The sequence below is a fragment of the Trichosurus vulpecula genome, chromosome 3 (assembly GCF_011100635.1).
Source record: "Trichosurus vulpecula isolate mTriVul1 chromosome 3, mTriVul1.pri, whole genome shotgun sequence".
Taxonomy (NCBI): Eukaryota; Metazoa; Chordata; class Mammalia; order Diprotodontia; family Phalangeridae; genus Trichosurus; species Trichosurus vulpecula.
In genome coordinates this window covers 275,150,237-275,169,393 of record NC_050575.1, presented here as the reverse complement: position 1 = coordinate 275,169,393, position 19,157 = coordinate 275,150,237, and the positions used below count along the sequence as shown (strand labels likewise).

The following is a 19,157-nucleotide window of genomic DNA, read 5'->3' as shown; positions in this document are numbered from 1 at the left end:
ATTTACCCTTTGCCTGCTTGAATTTTCTCACTTTAGAATGGGGATAATAATAAGCATCTACCTCCCCAGGGTTATTATGAAGATCAAATGAAATAGTATTTGTAAAGCTCTTAGTACCATGCCTGGCATCTAGTAAGTACATAATAAATTAATTCATCCATTCTTCCTTCTTTCGTTCCTTTGTTTGTTTGTTTGTTCAATCCTTCCTTCCTCCCTCCCTCCCTCCCTTCCTTCCTTCCCTTCTCTATTATTACCTTTTGTGGTGAAACTTCCTCTTCTGAGTGTCTTTTGATTCAGATAATCAGTGCTTATGTTATAAATTGATATGCCCGGCATAGCGGACAGCTGGCCACCTTAGTTTCCATGACTGCCTCTCACATATAATGGTTGTGTGGTCACAGGTGAGTCCCTTAACATTTCAGTGGCTCAGGTAACTCTCTAAGACTATGAGGTGCTGAACAATTGTTGATCTGCTTTGGCAGGAGTTTTGTTTTGGGAGTTTTCTATAATGATGGTTAGGATAAAAAAAATATAACCACAACCACCTCTTAGTCCTTTATCAATTCTTGGTATGTATGTGTCTGTGAGAACCTCTCAGCAAGTCACTTAACCTCTGCATGCCTCAGACAATTTCCTAGGACTTATCTCCCATGTCATAGACTCATTCAGAACTGCATTGGTAGAAAGCATTCTTACGCCAGAAGTTCCCACTACTGACAAAATCACAGATACTTCTAGTATTTGCAAATTATGTATGTATATATTATATATAATATATATCAATATATCTATAATTTGAAAGACCATAAATCCATATATAAACCACCATGTTTTTTTTTTGTAAACTGAAGATGGGGGCATCATGACAAGGTGGGCAGAACTCTAGACTTGGAATAATGAATCTTTGGGTTTGAATCTTGCCTTAGACCTTTATTAACTGTTTGACTTGTACAAGTCACTCAGCTGCTTTGGGCCTTGGTTTCCTCATGTAAGATGGAGGGGGTTGGACTTTGATGTATAAGGTCCCTTCTAGATTTTCTGTCATTGATTTAGATTGTCATAGAATCTAATTCACTCAAAATTCTCAAGTGCCCAGGCTGCCCTGTTGCCCCTGCCAGTATAATCACTTGGTGGGAGGGTTGCCAGGGAGATGTGTGGTACTATTCACAGTTAAACTTTTAATAACATAGGATTTAGAATTGTCACATGTTCATGTCTTAGCCAAGTTAAAACAGGGCCCATGGAGGATATAAATTGGCTAATGGCAAGGAGGGTTAGGTCTTCTTCAACTAATCTGCTGTATCTCTTGAGAACGCAGAGCCAGTGAGGTCAGAAGATGTGGCCCTCCCATCTAAGAGAGAGACTAAAAGCTCTTGAGAGGAATAAGAATGTTAATGCTGAAGCCCCTAACAAAAGCAGAATTCTACTTAGTGGATGGAGCCAATTGGGTAAGCTTGAAGATCTGAGGGGAAAAAAAGGCCTAAATAGGGTTTTAGACATTTTTTTCCAATAATAGACCAAATTCTTTCCCAAGGTGTCCTGCCCATGGCTACAGTGTCTGAAGCTCTCTTTGATCTAGTGCCTGACCTTGACCCTGTCTTGAACCTTGAATTTTTGATTCTGACTTTCACAGGTCTCAGGGAGCCATCCCAGCTTCAGTCCTTCATGAGCATCCCTGACATTAACCACCTATCCCATGACCTCCCCTACAGAAGTAAAGAATTTCAGCAATGGAAGGAACTTCAGAGGCCACTTAGTCCCCAACTCATACCTGGGGAAGAATCCTCTTTACTGCAATGACAAGTGGCCATCCAGCTTCAGTTTGAACCATCAGACAGCTCACTGAGGTTTGGGATAGTTCTAATTTCTAGGAATTGTTTTCCTCATTTGAAACAAAATCTTCCTCTAATCAACCTCTACCCATTGCTCCTACTTTTGCCCTCTGGGGAACTTGGGAGTGCAAAGAAAAAAATTTAAAAGGCCCTGTGCTCACAGAATTTACATTCCAGTGGGAGTAGACATGGGGGTGGGCACAGAATTTATAGATAATTTGAAAGAAAGTGAGAGAATGAACAACTAAGAAAGAAGGTCAGAGAAGTCTTTAGCAAGGAAGTGGTGCCTTGGCTGAGCTTTGAAGGAGATATAGGAGGTTCAGAGAGGACAGATTGAGAATAGAGCTCATATCAAGCATGGGTGCTCAGAGATTAGTTCAGTCTCCAAATCTGTATTCCTGATATCTAGTCAATACAATGGCTGGGGAGCATTATTTTACTGCCTATGAATGCAGATACCCAGTATTTATTTTCCACATCAGTGGAATTCCCTTTCTTTCTTTCTTAGGCTGTAGGGGGCAGGCAGGGATGTCCAATTACATGATAAGTGGCTGCTGGACAGCAGATCATCTCAATGCCTTGAAGGTCAAATTTTCCAGTATTTGTAGTTCAGTTTGCTCATCTCATCATCCTCTAATGGAAGTGCACCTTCCAATCCACTTTACTCCCCTCTGCAGGCTCTATGATCCACCAGCTTACTCTGGCTGACCTGGTGCTCCTCATACAGTGTACTCTATCTCCCACTCTTAGGTCCCCTACAACTCTAAATGGTTTGGCTCAGGAGGATTTAGTAATTTCTTCTTAAAATTTTTATTTGAGGTCCCATCCTTTGTGCTGCATATATCTTTCCCATTTCAGAGGCAACAAAGCAATGTAAGAAAGAAAAACAAACAGTAAATTATCTTAACTGGATGTCTCTCCTACCCCACAGGGTCTCCTCTCCCCTTTTCCTTTTCCCCCAGAGCATCCAGTTTCTCAATGATTAACAAATCTGAATGCAAATGGATACAAAACATCACCATGGAAAAAGCACCCACTCCAAACAGTATTAGGACCGGAGTTAAAATCAGTAATGTGCTGGTAAATGTTTAACAACCAACTTTCTGGAAAACAAATATATGCAGAACTTCATCACTTTTTAAGTCTAGACAATCAACCAAACAATGAATCAAGCCCACATTTGCAACATTTGCCAGTTTCTGAGGTGTAATTGCTTACAATGAAAATTTTACAATCAACTTTTGTGAACTTGTACAAGCTGGGTCCAGCTGGCTCCTGATTAAAATTCCACCTCTGATATTTACTACTTGTGTGACTTTGGACAGATCTCTATCCTCAACTGTCGCTATCCTTCTTGGTCTCAGTTTTCCTCATCTATAAAATAAAGGGATTGGATTAGAGTTCTGAGGTCTCCTATAGCTCTGTAACTATAATAATATGGTCAAAAAGGAGGAGTTACCCATCCGTTCTTCAGGGAGAGAGGGAAGGATGATGTAGGCCCTAACACTTTAAACAAAGGATACTAAAATATACATAGGAAAAACTACTGGAGGCAATCTTCAAGGTATATTTTTAGTTCCCTTTCAATAGTTCCATTTCCAGCTCACTTTCTGTATTCACCAACCAAAGAATGGGGCAGGGCAGGGCTGGGGTTGTGTTGTGGGAGGCCTCTGTCGCACTTAGTTGTCTATACAAGATTTGTTTAGAGCGAGGACTTGCTCTTAACAGCTGATATATTGCGATGCCCACCCTAGCTTGGAAAGGTTTCCATGCTAAAGCACCGGGGGAACGTGAAATAGTCGAGTAGGTTCAAGCATCAATACAAAGCCTCCTCTCTCTGCTTTTATTTCTCTTTCTTAATTTTCAAAGATCTCAGCCACCAGAAAAAACTCTTTTATCCTCTTCAAAATGTATCACTCATCAGAAAACACGGCAACATTGTTTTCAGGTTTTGACACTTAATGGACTTTCCAAAGGAAAATCAAGCTTTAAGCCCGCTTATTTGGCTTCCATAGCAATATGGTTTCAAAGGCTTGCTTTAGAGAACACAGTGTTCTTTGTGGAGCTCCAGAAAGAATACAAATCATTATTTAATTTCTGAATGTCCTTCATATGTAAATCAACCAAGGGAAAACAATGAAACTCATTTCTGGAGAGTTCAGGCAGATAACAAATCGTAGGGAATTTTCTCCAATGGTTTGGCTCTAGGAAATCAAGTTAAGCAGACCTGCAAAGTTTACATAGGCTTCCAAGGAAACCAGCACCACAGAAGGGGCCACTTTGGCTGAAGAGCCTGGCTCCAGGAAGTATATGTGAAGTATTTGATGCTTTTGACTGTATTGTATCACTTTCAGACAGGCTAAAAGCAGTGGCACAATGTGAAATTAAACTGTTGTTTGGAGATAGCTAATCGATAGATTTGGATATGCAAATTTGGATATGCAATAGGTTGGATATGCAGACTTAAGCCTCTTCTTAGAGATGTTGGAAGTACTATCTAAAAACTGAACAGCACATCTTCAATAGGGAAAGAGTTCACAAATTAATGAATTGTGGCTCTGTTATGACTATAGTTTTGGGTTTTTTTGAGGGGCTTTGTATTTTGTATGTTTGTGTAAGACCAAAGCAGAAAAAAATGATTTGAGAGGGAGAGGAACAAATCCATAAGCTCTTAGGAACCATGAGCTCTTGAGCTTTGAATTAGTAGTCAAAGGACTTGAATTCAAATCCTAGTTCTTCCTCTTGGTACTTGTATGACCATAGATGGGTTATATAACCTCTCTGTGCCTCAGTTTCCTCATCTGTAAAATGATGAGATTGGATTGGATGGCCTCTATGGTCTCTTCCATCCCTAGATATATGATCCTATGAAAACAAGCATATTTTTCTATCAATACACTCTGGAGAATCTTAGGATTAAGTTTGTCCCTGTACTCATGCAAAACTAACATTTTGTAGCCCAGTCTCAATATGACTACACACACATATTATGCGTACATACATATAAACATATATGATATAGCATGATAGCCGTAAGAAAAAAGAACTGCTCTCCAGAGTTATTAGTGATCTATTAATTGCCAAATCCAATGACCTTTAACTGTTCCTATCCTTTTTGTCTCTGCAGCATTTGATGCTGTTGATCGCCCTCTTCTCCTGGATGCTCCCTGTTCTGGGTTTTCATGACACTGCTCTCTCTTGGTTGCTCCTATCTATCTCGATACTCTTTCCAAGTATATTTTGCTGGACATGTTCTGTCCCCCAACCAAGGCTCTCTTCTCTTGTTTCCCTACATTCTCTTTCTTAACAACTGCATCAAATTCCATGGATTGGATTATCATCTCTATGCAAATGATTCCTAGAACAATATGTCGAGTTTGGATGCAAGCAGTAGCTTACTGAAAACTTTCCGTTGGATGTCTTATAGATATTTTCAACTCAATATATCCCCAATCAAACTTACCTATTTCCCCCCAAACCCACTGATCTTCTATAATTCTCTATTTCCTTTATGGGTACCACTATTCTTAGTCCCAGAGGTACACAAACTAGGAGTTGTACTGGACTCTTCATTCTCCCTCATTTTGGGGAGAATCCCAGGCTGGCCAACATTAATTTCCCTCCAGTCTGTGCTTTTGACTTTCTGGATTTCAACACCATGCCTTAGTCACAGTTTTACCTTCAAACTTCCTTAGCACCCGGCACATTCCTGCTTTGGGTATCTATTTTCTCCTGCTGTTCTTTCATCCTGCAGCATCCCTCTGTTATGCGAGCTCCCTTCTTCCATTGGTCAGTTCCTCCTAGGGCCTCCATTTTTGGGGAGGGACCCAGGCCAATCAACCTTTATTCACCTCCCAGATGAGTTTCTGACTTTTTGGATTTCGACACCAGGCCCCCAAATGGATACCTTTAGCTCCTTTCCCTAATACTTCATTTTTCAGCTCCCTTTTGTGTACTGACTTCTCCCTTTACAATGTAAGCTCTTTAGGGGCAGGGGCTGTCTTTCTTTTGGTTTGCATTTGTAACCCTAGCATTTAGTGCTTAGTAGTAAACTAGGCACCTACATAGTAAACATTTTTTTGCTTGCCTGACTACTTCATCCAACAGTATCAAATAGAGTAGAGAGATCAGGAAGGATGTGGACTGAGACAAGACAATTAGATTTGTCAAAGAAAAGAACATTTCTTTATCTACTTTCAAAGTGAGCTTAAGCATTATCTTCTACATAAGGCTTTTCTTGATCCCTCTAGCTGCCAGTACCCTTGAAATTACTTTGTATATTTTTCATGTTTATTTTTATGGGCACTTTTTACCCTGATAGAATATAAGCTCCCTGAGGATGGGGGCTGTTTCATTTTTTTCTTTCTTCTAGCTCCCCCCTGCCACAGCAACTGTCATGGTACCTGGTATAGTTTAGGTACTTAATAAATACTAGTTGATTGATTGGCTACCGATTCCTGAGTCCTGAGTGCTATATATTTCTTAATGTACAATAGAGAAGGCTGCCCCCCACATGTAACATGGGGATGTCATTGTGTGGCTCACAGGGAGACAGAATAGATTTCTCTAGCCTCTTCTCTTCCAACCTTTCTCTAAGAGACTATTCCCTGCCAGGAAGTGAAACAGGAAGTTGGGGCCAGAGGCTGACCACTCTGCTCTCTTCAGAGAGAAAATTATATTATATAAAATTATAATTATATCTATCTGCTCCCTTAAATGTTGTTAGTCTAGGAGATATGATTTCCAAGTTCAAGGTAGACTTCTGATTGCTATTTCTTAATGGGGAAATGAGGGCTCTGGATACAAAGGAGTATACACAATATACATAGAAGAATACTATATGCCAAACGATACAGATTGAAGGAGTTCTTCCATTGGGAGGTAACAGAGAAAGAGAGAAATAGAGGGAGAAAGGGAGAGAGAGAGAGAGAGAGAGAGAGAGAGAGAGAGAGAGAGAGAGAGTGTGCATGTGTGTGTGAGAACCAGATCTCACCCAAAGGGGCACCTCCCCTAAGTCTCTAGTGTAGCAAGCTGGGGATAAGGACATGATGGAGACTAGCAGCTCCTTTCATGTCAGCTTCTTCCCAGAGTCTTATTCTCCCTCCAGTGATATGAAGTGGGGTTGGCATTGTCCATCTTCTCTCTCTCAAAGTTGGAAGCCGGATGCACCCAAAAGGACTGCAGAAACCAGAGACTGGAGACCCTCAAAGAGCCTGGTGCTCTCTTCTCTCTTGCTGTTGTCAACTCCATCCTATCCCTGCTGCAAATACAGGGCATTGATCTCCTCCAATAAGGAGAGTCTCATACCAATGGGCTTTGGGACTCGGGTTACACGGTCTAACACTGAATTACCATTTTTGGCTGTTGTACCCCCTTGTTGTATTATATAAAGCTCGTGCTACTTGAAAACTTCAAGGTTTTTTTCCCAACTGCTCTGCTGCTGCTTAACCATACATCTCTGATCTGGTACTTGTGAAATTTAATTTTTTGAGCCTAGCATAAGATGTTACTTTAGGTGATCATGATGATAATAATATATGAGGAAGGGAGCTCAAACACCAAGGCAAGATAAATGGGTTTTGGCATGTGGGCATAAATTTCACACATGGAGCAAGTAAAAATGGAAATATCAAGAGGGCAATAGCATGGGCTAGAACAATGGTTAATAGTGTCAGGAGAAAAGTGAAAAAACTGTCAGGTATTTGCAGTTTGTCTTTTTTTTTCAGCCTCTACCTCTGGTTTACTCGCCTTCCTTAGGTTTCAAGAAAGTCCTTTGCTTATGTTCCTCAGAGTCATGGAAAATGACCAGGTTCTGTTTTTGAAGTTTAGATTCATTGCCATTGAATTTCCCAGATGCAGTTTAAGAAAGTTTTGTTCTGGGGATATTTGCTGAAAGCCAGCTTCTACCAAGATGACCTAGGGTCACCCTGACACAAGGTTTTTAGATAGTGTTTGCAGGGGACTTCTGGAATATGGGCTCCTCAGCAGAATGAAGCCAAGAACTCACTGTGATGATACCAGTCTTAAAAGTTAGCTTTGTTCCTGCCCTACCTCCTTGAATTGATGGAGAAGTGGCAGGTGCGTGCACTCAATTTAAAGGGGAGAGGAAGAAACATGAATAGCCATATCTTAATGTTGCTTTTTCTTCAGGGGCTGGAGAAAGATGAGGATTTAGTCATAAAATGGAAAAACAACATGGTTTAGGCTCTACTGGATCAGTCAATCAGTCAACAGGCATTTATTAAGTGCCTACCATGTTCCAGGCATTGTGCTATATGGTGTATCTCATCAACACCTTTTGAAGAATAGATGTACTTTTACAGTGAGCTTCATTGTAAAGAAAGCAAACAGATAAAGCCTGCCTCAACTAACCCTTGGGAACCAATAGCCAAGAGTCAATTTTCAGTGTGAGCATTTACACTTCAGAAATTGACACATGCTACAAATCAGGGCTTGATTTATTGATTGTCTAGACTTAAGAAAGTGGTAGAGAAAATGTTAATGCAGATTAAGTTTAAAAGTGTAGCATGCATTTTTGGAGAGTCAGTTGTTAAATATTTATAGAACACCTCTGAACAAATCCGTGTTCTCAAATGTTATAAAAATTTTGAAATACTTACCATCATCCATGATTCCTATGGTAACTCCTTTCCCTGTGTACCCTAGCTCCCAGGCTTCAGCCACATTCAAATCAAGTCCTGGAGTCCCATCGGCTTGTCCAGTGTTGATCTGATATAGGAATTCAAAAGCAGAAGAGGTTTATTTTGTGTTAAGTACTAAGAGTTTTCATTTTATATTTATTATAATGGTGCTTTTATGTTCTTTTCCTCATTGTGGTTTCTATATGTTTATTATGTAATGTTCTATATTTCTGTATATATCATATCCCACCTACTAACTTATAAATGCCATGAGAGCATATCTTATTTATTTTTCTATCTCCCACAGTGTTCTGTACATAATAGCACTTCATAAATGGATTATGGAATCGTAGTTATAAATCTGGAAGGGACCTTAGATGTCACTGAGTCCAACACTTTTATAGATGAGGAAAATCAGGAACATAATAGTTAAAGTAAATCACTCAGGGGCAGGTAGGTAGTGCAGTGGGGAGAGCATTGAGCTTGGAATTCGGAAGACTCATCTTCATAAGTTCAAATCTGGCCTCAGTTTACCTCAGTTTCCTCATCTGTAAAATGAGCTGAAGAAGGAAATGGTGAACCACTTCAGTGTCTTTGCCAAGAAAACCTCAAAACGGGGTCATAGAAAGTCAGACACGACTGAAATGACTGAACAACAGCAAAAATGCACCCAGGGTCACAGAGCTAGTAAGTGTGTAAGTGAGATCTGAACCTAGGCTTTCCTGACTCCAAGACCATGGCATTCCTATCCATAATACCACATTGCTTCTAGATGGCTATTGAACAGATGAGTGGCCAACATGTTTTACTGTGTGATCAAATATGCAAGGTTGAAAACAGACTCATGCAAAGCAACAAGATCCTAAATCCACACTTTTGCTCTCCCTGTAAGTCATGATCCTTATCCCTCGGTAGAGTTCACTTCTCAGAGAGGATTATAATGCATTGGCTGTTATGTGGACCTTTAAGGTAAGCTGGTAAACAATCTGTTTGGGAAGCTCTTAATGACTTTGTAATTGCCAAATTCAGTAGCTTTTTCCCAATCCTCATTTTTTAAATCTCTCCACAATATTTGACACTGTTAGGGGAGGGAGAATTAAGAGTTTGGGATGACTCTTAGGCTGTGACCTTGGGTGACTAGAAGATGAATTCCTTATTGGAATTAGCACTGAATATACTTTAAAACACCTAAAATCCATGGTTTAATTGTTGAGGATGATCTCTCCAGCCACATAAATTGCAATTCTCTAAGACTTGATAATAGTCTTCGAGGGTAACTATGGTAAAAAATAAATAAATTAAAACAAAAGGTGTATCCACTTTGGTTACAAACCTATCTTAACTAGGCTAGTCTTTGTATGACAGACAGATCACTAGGCCCGAGAGTTTCTGGCTTCAAAGAAATCTTGTACATCAGATGCCTTTCTGGCTACACAGTAATGGCCAGAGCTATTCTAGCCTTCAAAAAGAATTGCTCCAATTCCAAGGGTCACTTCCATTGCAATATTGTAGTATCATAGATTCAGAGATAGAGGGAACTTAGAGCCTATTGAAACTAGCCCAGAGAGGTTGAATGACTTGCCCAGGGTCACGCAGTAAGTAAGTGTCTGAGGTAGGATTAGCAATCAGGTCTACTAGAACTCTATCCATTGCGACACATAAGTTCTCTAAAATATTAATATCTAGCCAATCAAACTGAACATGGATGAGGAGAAAGTACAGCCAGAGTTTGATTCTCTCTTGGGGAGTGACCAAGTCTGGTAGCCTAGAAGCCTACTTAGAACCTAAGGTTATTGATTTACATTCCAGGTAGCCCAATTTAATTTTCTCTCTTGCCTTATTCCTTGGTTGCTGTCTTAAAACAAAATTCAGAAAAGCAGCATGCACACTTTTAAAATTAAAGTAGCTCATTTCTCCTTAATGGCCTGCCCTGCTGACTAGTATTAGAAACATCTAACTCTCTTTGAGAAAGTAATCCAACCCAGATGAGTCCTAAAGGACTACTGACAATCCTCAAAAAGGTCTATTCCCTGAAAGCCAGACTGGTTTTCAATGTCTTAAACTCCATGGCAGTTAAGCCCTATAGGATTTATTTCCTTCCAGATGTTCCTAGTACTATGTATAGATGTTCCCTTAGTCACCAAGTTCTTCTCTTTGTGCCCTTGGGATGTCGCCTAATGCAGCTCTTTTCCTTCTGATTTCATAGGGTGCTTCACCCTGCCTTTTTCACTTTTGGGAGATATTCTCCCTCACTTCTTTACTTATGTACATTATTGCGGATGTAGACACACACAGGAATATGTACAAGTAGGCCCACACATATCTCTTTCTGCTTCTGAAAACTGACTTCAGGGATTTGCATTTAGCTCTAAGAACTATCTTTGGACTTATGAAGTGAACACAGTTTGACTGTTTCCAAGAAAAGCAGATTTGAGAGAAAGATGCATGGTATGAGAAGCAGTGGGCTCAGGCTGGGGTGGGGGGGAGCCAGGAAGGAAAGCTGACCATTTCCAGAAGGTGATTAAAGTAGACCTGTACTTTTTACTAAATGCATTTCCTTAAATCTGCTGCAGGCTGCTATTCATCACAAACAAAACTGGGGAACATAGAAATAGATCCTGAGCTCAAAGATCCAAGAAGAAAAACTTTCTAAAAAAATAATGAGAAGCTTACCAGGTACCACTGCTTTGTAAACAGGGGATCGTTCATGTTGATGTCAATTTCATTAATGTCTCTATACCCGCGTTTTTTCCTGCCAAATCCTTCCTGCTGCAAAACCATCTTTACCTGAAATGACAACGTTGATGCATTATGCAACAAGATATGAACACTGCAAGGAATAGAAGAAGCAATCCACACTTCCTTTGATTTGATTTCTAGGGGCCAGATTCCATCTATATATAACACAGAGATTTCTTAACAGAAGCCAAATTAATCTTATATATGCTTTCACCCTGAGATTGCTTCCAGTGAACATTTATTTGTGCTCATGGCAAACAAATAGGCCTTGATGTGTGCTCCAAGTGTACTTTCCTTTTAACAATTATTGAGAGGCTAAAATGAATATATTCATATTAGTAATGATAGGGAGGTCAGGTTCACCCAACTGTTCACATTGAGCAAAATAAAACAAAAGAAAAATATGGCTACGAAGAAGAATTATATCAAGCCATAGACTTAAAGGGAAAGAGGAGGCAAAACAGCATCTATCATTCTTATGGAGGGTTTGCTAGCATTTACATTTGTTGACAGAGTACTGCACCATCGCAGTTTGGAAATCTGCCAAGAACATTGCCCGGGAAGCCAGCAAGCTCTGAAGCAAAGCACCAGAATGTATAAATGAGGTACAACCCAACAGAATTTGATCGATGATGGCATTGTCTTCATTATGACCAAAAGCTTACATGTTGGACAGACAGAAACCTAACCTACGGGATATGAATGGCATTCTTCTATAGGAACTGACACATTTAAACCTGACTTTGTTTATAACCACTCAACTGTAGTGATTATGACAAAGTCTTCTCGTACAAGATACCATGATTTAATAGGAGTAAAAGCTAATGCACTGCCCCAAAGCAATAATGAATCTCTGAGGAAAATGGAGGAGCATTGCCAGGAAGGGAGTGCAGGAACTAGGGGTGTGCTGGAGCTAACTTCAGCTGATTCATGAGAGCCAATTGTTGAATTTTCGTGTAAACATTTATATCTTTGAAACTGGCAAGTGCCACAGATAAGGGCGTGGTTTATTGTTTTGTTGACTGACTAGAACTTAAGAAAGTGTTGTAGAAAATGTTAATGATGCAAATTAAAATTTGAAAATATGTCCTGAGTATCCTCCCCTCCCCCTGGAAGGCTGGTTGTTAAACATGAACCAGCATACCTGTTGTAGGAACCCACTTAGAATGCCACTCTGGAATGGTGTGAGTGCAAGCAGGAAAGAGTGGAGGTACTTGAAAATGCTCCAAAATACTTGAAGAAAACTCGATTAATCAAAACATTTATCACATAGTTACTATGTACAAGATATTACACTAGGTACTAAGGCTACAAAGGTTTGTTCTTTTGTCCTTTCTAGTACGTTGTAGAGGGGTAGGGTTCAGTAATGGCCCTTGAATTTCTTGCTTCCACATAATCAAAGAATCACAGACTAGGACTTGGAAGAAGGAACCTTAGAGGGTTGGCCTTCTAGTCCAACCCACACTTAAACAAGAATCCTTTCTTCAACATAGCTGAAAGGAGTTCATTTAGCTTTAGCTTGAAAACTTCTGCTGAAGAGGAACCCACTACCTACAGAGGCAACAATTCACTTTTTAGATGGTTTTAATTAGAACAATTGTTAGGAATTAGCTTAAGTTGGTTTCTTTGCAACCTCTACCCATTGCTCCAGGTTACACCTCTGGGATCAAATGGAACAATTCATTAAATGGACAGTGGTCTAATCCCTCTCCCATGTGGGGGGATTTTGGTTGTGAGATAGTTGGAGATTTCAAAGAGTCAAATTTAGGATTGATATGATGTGGAAAGCTGGAGAGATGTGGCCTAGACAGTTGGAATTGGATGAATGACTCTACTCAAAGAACAGTCATTAGTGGTTGGATGTCAACTTGGGAGGAGGTCTTTAGTGGAGTGTCTTAGAGATCTGTGCTGGTTAACATTTGTATAAATGATGTGGGTAAAGATAGAGATGGCATGCTTACTTGGGCTCAAAAAGTTGAGTTCACAAATGCAAGATAGGGGAGGTAGTTTAGTCTAAAAAGATTTGAGGGTTTTTTAAAAGTTGAAAAAGAACTGGGGGGGATCCAAGCTTAACATGAGTTAATAATGTGATTATAGCAAGCAAGAAAGCTAATGCTATGTTGGGTTACATTCAAAGAGGCATTAGCCTCCAGGAATAAAGAGGTATCAGTCTCATTGTACTGTGGCTTGTTCAGATCCCAATTGGAATCTTAGGCACAGTTCTGGGCCACTTTTTTAGATGACATTGATAGGCTGGAGGATGTCCAGAGAAGCAACTGGGATGATGAAGGGCCTCAAATTCGTGCCATGCACAGAGGAGTTAGAGGTTGGGAATGTTCAGCATAGAAAAGAAAGACTTAGGGGAGAGATTATTGCTGTCTTTGAGTATGTGTAGGGCTCTCTTGTGGAAAAAGGGATTAGACTTACTTGATCACAGGGAGCAGAATCAGAAGCAATGAGTAGAAATTACAAAAAAGTAAATTTAGGTTTCACGTAAAAAGAATTCCTAAAAATTAGAACTATCCCAAAGTGGAATGGCCTGGCTTGGGAAGTTGTGGATGAGTCCTCAGTAGCGATGTAATTATGACATGAGGTTTTACGAAAGGTCCTTTATAACAAAGGTGTTAAACTCAAGCACCAACAGTGTAGCCAGAACCAGAACAAAATATAATTGGGAAATGTTTGACAAAATAAATAAAAATACAGTACAACATAGATAATGTTAATTTGTGGTTTTCTAAGTCAACATGTGTTTCAACAATCGGGCTAGCAGCTTCTGTGGGGGTGTAAGATTCACCCACAGCTTCTGTAGGGGTGTAAGATCCATCCACAGCCAGCACCCAGAAAGCTGCCAACAGCACAGGTTCTTTTGATCTGCTTAACTAAGGAAAGCAAGGTGAAGGGGTTGACAAGCTTACTTTTAATTCAGCATACAAACAGCATTCACTTAGTTCAGGGGAAAAAGCCAGTATCCTGAACTTCAGAACCAAATACAAACAAATTACAAACATCAACAGACAGACCCAATACAATTCATAGTTACCAACATCTAAGTTCAGCCTGGGAGCTCAGAACAAGGGCTGGCCCAGAGTCATGCGCCACCGCTGCTGCGGCAAAGAGCTCCAAAGAACAGACAGCCAACCCCTGGTTTTTATATCTTTTTCAGTGTCAGGGGTGAGTCACACATGCCACTCACCCACATGACCTAGAATCGTTACAAAGAGGCCGACTTAAACCCACGTGATCTAAAAGCCTCTGCTCTCCCAGACGTGTAAACTAGGCCTTCCCTGGGGTTAGCCCCACCTTGGGCCCTACCTTAGTTGCCAATCCACATCCACTAAGGTTTTACACCTAATAGGGATTTGGGCCTGGGGCTTAGCACCTAGTAAGGCTCAATGAATTACTCAAAGGGAACAAAAGCCAAACTATTCAAGGGCACTTGTTGAACTAAGTTCTAAGGAGCCCATTTTTGCTTACCAACACAACATGCTGCTGCAGGGATGAGTATCTATATGAGTTGGACAACACTGCCTTATAACAACCATATTCTGAGATTCACTTCCTAGAAACTCCTTTTAGAGCAGATGCCCAGGCCAAGCATTTCTTCTTTTCCCACCAGGCTTTATCACATGCAAGTCATCACCCTGTGATGTCATTGGTCTTCTTTGAAAACAAAGGAAAAATAACAACAATGATTCCTCTGGACTTCCCCAACAAGACCTTCATTGGGTACCATTTCTCCACTTCTCCTCTTTCTCCCGGCCCCCTCTCTACTTTTCAGCTTCCTTTTATGTATTCTCTCCCCTATTAGAATATAAGCTCCTTGAGGTTAGGGACTGTCTTTCTCTTGGTTTGTCTTTGTATTACTAGAACTTAGCTTAGTTCAGTGCACAGGAAACACTTAATAAATGTTTGTTGACTGACTTCAAGATCGGCGAAGAACTTATAGCATGTAGAATGTGATGGGTAGTACAAGTGCCTGGGACCTGAGGTAAATGGTACAGGTATGGCCAGGACAATTCTGATTCTATGTGAAACAGCGTAAGTGAAATAAAGATGTGCAAAAGACTTCCACTGCTTTCTTACCAATCCTAAAAATTACACTAAAACCATTTCCCCCCCCCCCCAGCAACACACGTTGATAATGAGGAGGTTCACTGTATGCTTATTTGAACCCTGCCCCCTTGGAGGGCTGACTAGTGCTTCTCTTCACTTCCAAGAGTGAAGCATTAGGAGGTCTGGCAATTAGCCATCTCTTGACAATGGGTTTAACATCATTTTGGGTTTTATCTGAAAACATCCCAGCATGCTTAATACCTGAAAGAAACGAGACCGTCTTTGAGAGAGCTCTTAAATTTGTGGCTAGGATTTTTTTTGAATGATCTGAATCACTGAGTGGAAGTTTTAAAATCTTATACTGAAGAGCCTTTCTAGGCCACTCCCTTTCTAGAGATTTCATCCTTGAAAACAACAACAAAAAAAACTAAAACATTTTAGGGAGGACCTGTCATAATACTACTCCAAATTTAATCAGATTGAGTATATTTTAATAAAATCGACTTTTAAAATTTATCTCCACAGAATTTTTAATATCAGGAATTAAATTTTAGTAAAAATAAACAATGGCCCCTGAATGCCTGACCACCAGTGCTTCTTTGAAGCTCAAGAGATGAGCATGAGACATGATTTTCAGTGAAGTTTCCTCATTGCTAACGAACCACACCCTGCTAGAGCAGTTTAATATTGTTCCTCCAGGCAGCAATTGGGTCCTCTCCTGATTCGTGTCCCCAAATTGGGTAAAAGGATATGGAGGATTGAAATATCACTCTCTGATAGGTTAAGGCTCTTTTGCTGATTAAGATCGAAGCCCTACTTTTTGATAGGGTGGAGTTCTCAAGCTATGAGTAATTACGCTAATAAAGGATTGTAGGCTGCAACTTTCTGATAGGACAAAACCCGGTTGGGACTGAAATGCTTTGCACCGATTAGCTAACACTAGAAAGAAGATTGTGAGCTCACTCTGCTAACCAATAGGAGAGTGAGACAGGGGACTAGGGGCTGGGTTAGGATGAGGATAAAAGAAGCCTGCAAGTTTCTGCAATTTGCACTCCCTGCTATGGCTGCTTGAGCCAGTGGGGCTTTGCACTTTCTCATGAGGAAGAATAAAGACTATTTCTGTTCTCCGACTCAGACTCCGAGCCCCTGAATTCATATTCAATCACTCCAGTGATTGCTGTAACACCATTTTGGAGCTGTAAGACACATGAGTTAGTTTCCTTACAACTTTCAGATGTCATTTCCCTAATAGTAGGGGTATCAATACTAAGACCGAAGATCTTGAAGAGCTATCTGGCCCATTTTCTTTCCTTCCCCAAGTACCATGTTTGACTCATTCCTGAGAGATGACAATCTGAAGCATTAAAAAAAGCAAACAAACAAAACCTTTAAAGAGATTCCACACTGCATAGGAGCCAGACCATTAAAATCCGTCTAGCACAAAATCCCACCCATCGTTTAACTTAGTCTTTCACGTCGCAGGTTGCACAGAGACAACTAGGTGGTACAATGAGCGGGAACAGCACTCGGCCTGGACTTTGGAAAAATCAAGATCAAATCTAGCCTCAGACACTCTGTAGCTGTGTGATCTCGGGCAAGTTACTTCATTTTTGTCTGCCTCAGTCTTTTTTTCCCCACTGTAAAATGAGGATAAAAACAGCACCTACCTCACAGGGTTGTTGTGAGGCTCAATGAGATGATGCTCCCTGATCACAGCACAGTGCCGGTACACAATAAGTGCTATATAAATGTTATTATTTTTTCTAATTATTACTTCTAATAAAGTGCCTAGCACATAGTAGGCACTATACAAATGCTTATTGTCTACCCCCTACATCTAAAGCCCTTTGCTTCCCTCTCCTCATTTCACCCTTCTAATACTAACCTTTCATGTACCCTGCTTTGCATCCTTGTGTACAATTACCATTTAGTATTTTACCAGGGGACTAATTTAATCAAAGCTTCCCCCTCTTAAACTAAAATAGCCTGTGCACAGTTAACCTTAGTATTTGCTTTTCTGAATGCCTCCCTATCCATGGCCATTGGCCTAATTGCTTAGATTAACAAGACTTTTGAGAGGTGGAGAGTACCTATTATTATGGAAGGTTTTATTTACAATGGAGCAAGGGAACATTGTAATTCAGACTCATTTTTAAACCTTAACATAAAATATACTAAAAAAAACCCAACCCAAAACCCAGCCACATAAACAAACACATTGGAGAATCAATGACAGCATTCTATCTGTACTTAATTATATTTGGTGTTTTTACAGAGAATGGGAAGGGGAAATGGCCATTGGAGATGTTGAAACAGTATTGACTCACGACAAGATGGCAAGAGAGCAGTCATCTCCGATGACGTCTTTTCAAGCAAGAGGCACTTTTGCTTCTCCCTTGGGTTTTCCTATGCAAACTTGTCATTAGATAAAGCTGCAAACCCCAGCATGCTTATTGAGAGTGAAACTGCTGCCCACCAGCACCCCATGGCATCCTCAGTCCACCCCGACCACCAGTGGAAATCCATTAAACAGCTATTACAATAACAACCCAAGTAAAAAGCAGAAATCAAACTGAAGTACTGAGAAAAAAAAGAAAAATAAATAATTCAGACATTTGTGTTTCTGTATATGCCTGTTGACTCTAAGGCAGAAAACAATGGAGGAACCAGTAGTATCTGCAAACCCAGTAGGGATGAGAGGCTTGCTCTTTGAGGGTAGGAGCTGTTTTGTCTTTGATTCTCTGGCACCTAACATAACTCCTTGCACATAGTAGGGGCTTAGTAGAAACTGACTGTATTAAACTGAATCTGCTCCATAGGAAGATCTATTGCTGAACTCAATTTTCATCATTTCCTCATGTTGACTGGAGAAAGAGGAAAAAAAAAGTGCTGAGGCTTTGTCAAAGTTTCTAAGGGCTGTGGATTTAATGTTTAATAAACACCTCTTTTTCTGCTTTGTGAATCACTAAGTCCTCATTATGGGTTGAGGATGCTTTCTGAAAGGAACAAAAGAACACAGATGTCAGATTTTTACACAATGTCCTCCTAAAAACACCCACAGACGGCCTTGATGATCATCCAGGAAGATGGGAAAAGCCATTGAGGCTAACGTCAGAATGCAGACTTTGCCCACCTGCCTCCTTCTCATTGTCTTTATTAATCTCTTGCAGAGGTTCCCAAACTTATTTGGCCTACCATCCCATTTAAAAAAAAAATTTACTCAGTGTTCCCTGGAAATCTACTTTTTTTTAAACCCTTTAATGTTTATTTTTTTTGAAATTTGCATCACCTGAGTCTACTACTGATACCACCCCCCAACCCCCACCTGCATCATTCCAGCACCCCCAGGAGATGGTATCACCCACTTTGGGAACCATTTTTAGTGAATGAAAAGAACAAGAGTTGTCCTGATGTGAGTAGAGCACTGGCCCTGGAGTCATGAGGACCTGAGTTCAAATCCAGCCCCAGACACTTGACATACTAGCTGTGTGACCTTGGGCAAGTCACTTAAGCCCAATTGCCCTGCCTTCTCCCTTCCAAAAAAAAAGAGTTGTCCTGATTTGTTCATTTACAAAGAGGTATGGGATCCTCTTTACTCTTAAAAAAGAATGGAATATATGCTGACAGAAGGCAGGTACATGTACTCACAACCTGAAGGGGTTGGGGATTGGGGTAGGAAAATTGACAGTTTAGGTATACTTTTAGTCATAGAAATGAGGAAGTACAATAATTTCTTTACAGACACACATTTTCACCTTGAGAGTAGCAAAAGTTTTAGGCCTTCTTGGAAAAAAGTGTGATGGCAGTCACCTGCATTATGTCTCACAACACCATATGTTTCCAAAGGAGGCCCCTGGGTCATTTTGACCCACTCTCCTTTTTTGGATTA

The 19,157-nt window shown here is 40.4% G+C and overlaps 1 protein-coding gene across 1 annotated transcript in view; it reads right to left on the bottom strand.

Moving 5' to 3' along the window:
* PCSK2 (proprotein convertase subtilisin/kexin type 2) overlaps positions 1–19,157 on the bottom strand; it is a 341,220-nt gene that overhangs the window by 164,682 nt on the left and 157,381 nt on the right. Inside the window, exons 3-4 of the mRNA XM_036750726.1 lie at positions 11,147–11,260; positions 8,453–8,561 (exon numbers count right to left, since the gene is read on the bottom strand). Coding sequence (XP_036606621.1) covers positions 8,453–8,561; positions 11,147–11,260 — 223 coding nt within the window. The remainder of the gene's footprint in view (positions 1–8,452; positions 8,562–11,146; positions 11,261–19,157) is intronic.